Genomic DNA, 7,346 nt, shown 5'->3' with positions numbered 1-7,346 from the left:
AAGATGATATGATCATGCCGATAGGAAGAAGAAGTTGAAAATGTTTGTCATTATCAAAAAGGAGGAAAATGCTATTTTGTTGTTGATGTGAAGTTTTGATGATTTGACAAACTTTGGGAATGATGCAAAAAGGGGACCAATCCAATTATCTGAAGAGGATTGCTGATAAGGGGAACTGGTGAAAGGGGGAAGAAGGTGAATGAAGTCTGTTATCATCAAAAAGGGGGGAAATGTTACTTTGGAGCTAATGTTAAGTTTTGATGATTTAACAAACTTAGGGATCTAACAAGGGACCAGATCCATGAAAGGGTATTCTGGTATTGGGACTGATGAAAGGGAAATGAATGAATAGACTCAGCATGAGGAACATTTGTGTGTCTTCATCAAAAAGGGGGAAAATGTTATATTCTAGTGTTTTGATGATCCTCACAAATGTAGGGACCTGGTCCTTGACAGAGTACTTCCGTCCAGATTCAAAGTGGTCCAAAGCTGTAAAGTTAGTTTTACAGCTGTTTTGTCAGGTTGATTGGTGAGATGTGCTGCGTACTTCACCAATAGGAAGGGCGGACGAAGTTGTTTGTTTAAGTGGTCAAGAAGAGAGAAAGCTAGCATGTCTTTTTCATGAACTCAAGCATCAAAGAACGCAATAAGGGACCTGGTCCCGGAATATCTACGAACGAGAAAAGGATGAAAATACAGTTGTCAAAAGGCTGCCAACTCTGATGTGGTTGGTGCACAACCTTTCATGACAACAGACTTTCAACTAATGACCTTGTCCCAAGGGTTTGTGTCCACTTTGATAATAGTCTCTGCTCCAAACACAAACCTAAGTTTTGGCAAACAAAGTTGTGAATTTCTGAAAATTCATAAGCTAAAAAAAAAGGTCATCTTCAAGGAAGAACATTGCTCATGCTCAACAAAAGGACCTGATGAAGTGCTGAAACATCTTTGTTGTATGTTGAACTTTGTGTCTTATGTGCTTAAATTGTAAATCTATTCCTAAGCTATAAAGGAATTAGATCTTTGTTTAGTTCATACAAAAAGTCTAAATCAGCCAGGTTGAGTAGTTTAGTAGGCAATATTGTTGTTGCTTAGTTGAATTCTAAATCATCTAAGAGTTAGGTGGTTTAGTGGGCAACGTTGTTGTTGCTTAGTCAAAGTCTAAATCGTCCAGAGGGTGGTGGTTTAGTGGGCAACCTGTGTGTTGCTTAGTTGAAGTCTAAGTTATCTAAGAGGTAGGTAGCTTAGTGGGCAATAGTGTTATTGCTTAGTTGCTTTCTTTGTAGTAGATGTGCTACATTGAGGGAGAAGGGATTTAGTGTTAAATTCCTAAGTTGCAAGAGTTTGTAATTTGAATTGTTGAAATGGAGTTTGGGTTGAAATCATGTGAGGACAGGTCGCGATTTTCACCGCCCTTGAGCAAGGGGGTTTCCACGTAAAATCCTTGTGCAGATTTTACTTTCAGCCATTTACTTTCTGCATTTATTTCAGTTACTGTTCTTGATGAGTCAAGGGACCTGGTCCGTTGACGTATAGTGGACGCGTACTACTGCATGTGCTTACATTACTGTTCTTACTGTGTCAAGGGACCTGGTCTATTGACTCGTAGTGGACACATATATCTTAACATGAACCCAACAAATAATCTAGTAAAAATTAACTTGAAATACAAAAACTAATAATTGGAAGTGCACAAACGTAGAAATAGAAAAGAAGAAAGAAGTAATACCTGTTATACTAAACTTGATTTTTTTTCCAACTACTCCCTAAACTATCAATCGTCTTAGTTACCTCTCTGAATTTACCTATTTGATAGTCTATAGCATGCATTTGAATATGCAATTTCATCATAAATTTGAAGTTATTATTTTAAATTAACGTTTAGATTATATACAATTTGAAATCATGATTTCAAATTATTTTAAACATAAAACTTGATTCATAAGTTTATGTTTTGTAAAAAAAAAAAGGATTTACCATTTTAAATTTTACAAAAAAAGGCTCATACTCGGTGTGTAAAGATTGTTTGTACCGTGTGAAAGTGATTATATCAAAGAATAATTAGTTACTACTCCCTCTGTCCCAATTTATATGACTTACTTTCCTTTTTAGTCAGTCCCAAAAAAGAATGACACATTTTCTATTTTAAGTAACTAATTTGCCTATAAAATGTCTTTTTTACCCTTAATGAAATGATTTACAACCACACAAATTTCTATCATTCATTTTGGACCACAAGTTTTAAAAGTCTTTCCATTTTTCTTAAAGTTTGTGCCAAATCAAAGTACATCATATAAAATGGGACGGAGGGAGTACTATTTAGTAATCACAAACATTTATTTATATAAAAATATGGATATATGTGATTTATCAATACGATACCTAAGGATATTCTGATATCTTTTTTATGAACTATGGTTTGCTCATTTGGTAAGATTGTATAAGAATTGGAGAAATTTTGTAATTTTCAACTAAAATAGTTGCATGTATATGTAATGCACCAATATTAGATAAATAGTGTATATTGTGTATATATGACATATAACTATGTATCAAAGATCTATATACATATTCATATACGCTGTTACATAATATTTATAAATTATACAATGGAGTTTTTCATCTGTCACAACGAGCTGAATTTATTTTTCAATTCCAACCAACACAAAACTCTTCTAAACAATTTCATTTAATATATTATTCACTCTAAACGATACACATTTACGACATATCAAATTTTAAAATTGAGTGTCGAAACTTTTCAATGGCACTAAATATTCAAGAGTTTTATTTATCAAGCAAATAATAGTATGTTGAACTTCTCACGTTTACAGAGAAAGAAAATCACATTCACCATGCGAATCTTCCCAATACAACAATACTCACATTCACCTTCTTTGAATAAGAAATTTTGACTAAATAGATATTTTTGTATAATTTCCCCATCTTATTTTATAGTGCTAACTGCTAAGTGTAATAATGAAATAAGTTGTATATATAATGTTAATTAATCTTTTAGGGCTTGTATTTATGAATGTTTCCCTTTAGTTTTGTACTCCAAACAAATTCAATAGCAGATGTGGACAAGAACATTTGGCCCTTGGGGCAATTCAACAATCACTTTGGTGAAGGGCCTCTAGACCAAGATTGGATTTTTGGGAGTATATGATTGATGAGAGCCACTATAGTTTTGATTGAGTTTTGTAAGGGCTCCTTACGTAATTGTACATAGAAAAAAAAGGTTTTTTATCTCGATAAAAAATGACTATATATATAAAGTATTAATATTGTATAATTATATATATATATATATATATATATATATATCACAGATGTATATATTCATATACTACTTATACATTTTGTAGTAGTTCATCTTCTTGAGTTGATTTTTTACCAACTCAAATCTCCTCTAAATAGTCTCAAACTTTAAATATGAGCTCTTCTCGATATCTCAAAATCTTTTGATATATTATTCATTTGAAACAATTCATATTTGCAGCATATCAAATCAACCCAATCCAATCCAATCCATTCCAATCTCTCTCCTCATTCTCCTCTTCCACATTTAATTCTCTCTTCTTTCTTTCACATACCTTCTTCTTCAGATAATTCATCTGAAACCAAATGTAAAATGGAGTAGAGTGGGCTTCCATTGTGTATCCCACAAACATTCTTTTAAGGGAAAAAAGTTTAAAAAATACTCCAACTTTGGCCGAAATTGCTGTTACGATACCAAACTTTATGGAGGACCTTTTACCCCCTGCACTATTTAATAGTGTATTTTAAAGTATATATGTGTCCACGTGGACACGTTACTATTTATAATTATGCAATATTTAAATAAAAAATTCAGATATTCAAAAACTATACGAAAAATACTAATAAATTGCAATTTTATGCATATCAATATGATGAAAAAATACATCGTAAAATTTTAGTCAAAGTACATTTCTTTTGAGTCTAAAAAATAAACCATGACAATTAAAAATGGACGGATATAGTATTAAGGTGTCAATTTTATGGCTATGTTTTGTTCTTTGTACTCTCTCGTATTAGTATTTAGTTATCAACATTGACATTCATGATCATTCTCATTAGTTATTAATTTATAAAATTAATATATATTTTTTAATTTTTCTTTTAAAACTAAAAGTAAATCATATTGAAAAAAGTAATTGAGGATAAATTAGTTTTAAAAAAAAAGAAATTTATATAATGATTTTCTAAAGAATACGTGAAAGAGAAATGTGATAACTAATATGAATCTAGAGAGAAACACATGATAAATTACGTGATTCTTTCCTCATTCATTCATGTTCATACATACTTCATACAATCAAATCAGGAATACTCCACTATATTAAACACCATTAGTATTTCCCTAAAACAATAATGAAAATACAACATTCAGTACATTAATCAAAAGCTAATTAAACACGTCAAATCAAAGCTTAATTAATATCCCTCCCTTTTTTCTCAATTTATTGCCATGATAAAATGGAAATTGCACTTTCACACATTTAATGTGCCTTCAACTATGACAGTGCGGCAGAATCAATCAAATGTCCTGTTTAATATCCTGCATCATATTACATAATGTTATATACTTGCCAAAGATTATTGTATACGAATTTCCAAATCTTGATAAAAAAATATTTCTTATGTTCTAAGTTATGTGGCACAGTTGAAAATTTAAGGTTCAAACTTTTAAACTTTGACTGTGAATTCGTATATAGAATCATTAAGTTTGTTGAAATAAAATTTATATTTATGAACACTACGTAGAAAGTACTATAAATCAAAATATTCTAAGAGATTTAAAGAAATTCCAATCAAAGAAAATTGGGCCTAATACTTGAAATTTCAACTATACCATATAAATTGAGTAGGAGAGAGTAATAACTAAAAGTGAGAAAAAGTGGAAACCTTGATTTAGGTTGAAGGACACTTGAAGTCTTTGGGTGGATACTTGCCACAGTCATCAATAAGAACTTGTAGAGCAATGGGAAGAATGATGTTTATGTTTAAGAGTTTGAGTCTAATGGTTGTGCAAAGACAAATGGCTGCATCCAAGTCTACAAGTCCTCCTAGAAGTGGACAACATGTTTGCTTAGCACTTCCACCGATTCCAATGTGGATTAGTCCTCCTAACACGTCCACACAAGCACCTAGCTTGAGAGCATCAATGGGACAAGTTGGTTGTGCTGGTGGTGGCGGTGGGCATGGTGTAGGGGGTGTTGGAACTATGGGTGGAGTAACAACCGGAGGACTTGGCACGTAGGGTGGTGGTATTACCACCGGAGGATTGGGGACAAAAGGTGGAGAAACAATAGGTGGTGTTGGAATGATTGGAGGTGACACAATAGGTGGTGTTGGTGTGATTGGTGGATAAACAATAGGGGGTGAAACAATAGGTGGTGTTGGTGATGGTGGTTTTGGAGTGATTGGTGGATGGACAATAGGTGGTGTTGGAGTGATTGGTGGATAAACAATAGGGGGTGAAACAATAGGGGGTGTTGGTGATGGTGGTTTTGGAGTGACTGGTGGATGGACAATAGGTGGTGTTGGAGTGATTGGTGGATAAACAATAGGGGGTGAAACAATAGGTGGTGTTGGTGATGGTGGTTTTGGAGTGAATGGTGGTGTTGTTGGTGGTTTAGGGGTGGAAGGTGGAGAGACAATGGGAGGAGGATGCACTATAGGAGGTCTTGGTACATGTGGAGGTTTTACAATTGGTGGCTTAGGGCCATGATGAGATGGAGGAGGGCATGGTTTTTGTGGGGGGTGTTTAGGGGTAGAAGGTGGTTTAACATGTGGAGGGTATTTAGGGTGTTTAGGGGTAGTAGGTGGTTTCACATATGGTGGTTGTTTAGGGTGTTTAGGGGTAGAAGGTGGTTTTACATGTGGAGGATCTTTAGGGTGTTTAGGGGTAGAAGGTGGCTTTACATGTGGAGGTTGTGTAGAAGGTGGTTTTACCTTAGGAGGCAATTTTGGGTGTTTTGGGGTGGAAGGAGGATATGGACAATAAGGACATGCATGGGCAATGAACAAAGTTCCAAGTTGAAGAAGCAACAATAAGACTCTAGCAACATTAAACTTCTCCATTGGTAAGGAGAGAGGGAATAACTCTTGCCAAATGCTACCAATAGAATGGTACACTATGGCACTAGCTCTCTAACACACCCATTCTTATAGAGAATGATACTAACCAAAAAATGTCTATTAATTTTCCTATTTGCTATTCTTTTCTAATGATTTTTACCGACAAGATGCTTGGGTTAGGTATGTAATATGTAAAATTAAAGATTTTGTATTATTTGATAGAAAATGTTTAGGAATCCATCAAGTGGGGTTCAATGAGATCTCTCCCTACCCTAACTTAAAGATTTCGAGTTTGAATTATGAGAAATTTCTGATAGAAAACATAAATATTATTGAACACACACACAAAAAATAAAAGTGTTATACACAGAGATTTAAGGAACGGTCAGATATCTGACCTTCTGATCAAATGACAACAACGTTTACCATTATCAAAACACATATAAATATTCAACTATGCCACTAGCTCTAACACGGGCATTCTTATACAGAAGATACTACCAACAAGTGTCAAGATATATACTTTTCCCTTTTTATCTTTTTTCTTCTTAAACATTTACGTACAAATAATTTTGTCTGAGTGGGTAATTAAAATCGATTACCAAGTGTTTGTTGGAAAGTGTTTAAATGACTTTTCTTTATTGTTGTTTTCACCTTTCCAAAATCTTCTCTAGGTACTTATTTAACATGTCTTAGTACGTACATACATAAATTGTTAAATTACTATCAGCAAAGATATATAGACTCATCAGGTAGCTCTTGAGAGGCATATGTATACAAAGATACATAGGCCCACTAATATACCTTTTCCGTTTTAATTTGTTTGTTTAGTTTTGACTTTACCCAAAATTTAAGAAAATAAAAAAGATTTCTGAATCTATAGTCTTACATTAAAGATAAGCATATCAAAATATTATTTATGCTTGTAGTCTTAAACGTTGCTATGTGAGGTCATATTAAAGAGCTGTCAATTTTTTTTTAATTGGATTTAAGAATTTAGCAAGAGAAACAAATTGAAACGGAGAGTACGACAACTTGGATATACTTGAAATATTAATTATAATTTGTGTATCAAATTCCCGTACGGCTCCAAACCCAACTTTTTGGCCAAAATTTTCAAACATTATTTGTCCAAGTGACAGTATATGAATTGGAGAAGGGAAAAAGAGGACAGATTTTTGGCACTTACTTTGCTGTTGAGTCCGTGATTGAGCTATTGAGACTCAACATCACTACATTCC

At 33.4% G+C, this 7,346-nt stretch overlaps 1 protein-coding gene across 1 annotated transcript; it reads right to left on the bottom strand.

The window, feature by feature from the left end:
- Positions 1–4,277: 4,277 nt before the first annotated feature.
- On the bottom strand, positions 4,278–6,219 carry LOC102604208 (36.4 kDa proline-rich protein). Its single transcript, XM_006353671.2, has 2 exons — positions 4,930–6,219; positions 4,278–4,582 (listed from the first exon to the last, which is right to left on the bottom strand). Exon 1 carries the CDS (start codon positions 6,106–6,108, stop codon positions 4,936–4,938), a length of 1,173 nt encoding a protein of 390 aa, XP_006353733.1. The 5' UTR covers positions 6,109–6,219; the 3' UTR covers positions 4,278–4,582; positions 4,930–4,935.
- Between the last annotated feature and the right edge of the window lie 1,127 nt (positions 6,220–7,346).

The sequence above is a fragment of the Solanum tuberosum genome, unplaced genomic scaffold (assembly GCF_000226075.1).
Source record: "Solanum tuberosum cultivar DM 1-3 516 R44 unplaced genomic scaffold, SolTub_3.0 scf00157, whole genome shotgun sequence".
NCBI lineage: Eukaryota > Viridiplantae > Streptophyta > Magnoliopsida > Solanales > Solanaceae > Solanum > Solanum tuberosum.
This window is presented reverse-complemented; position numbering and strand designations above follow the sequence as displayed.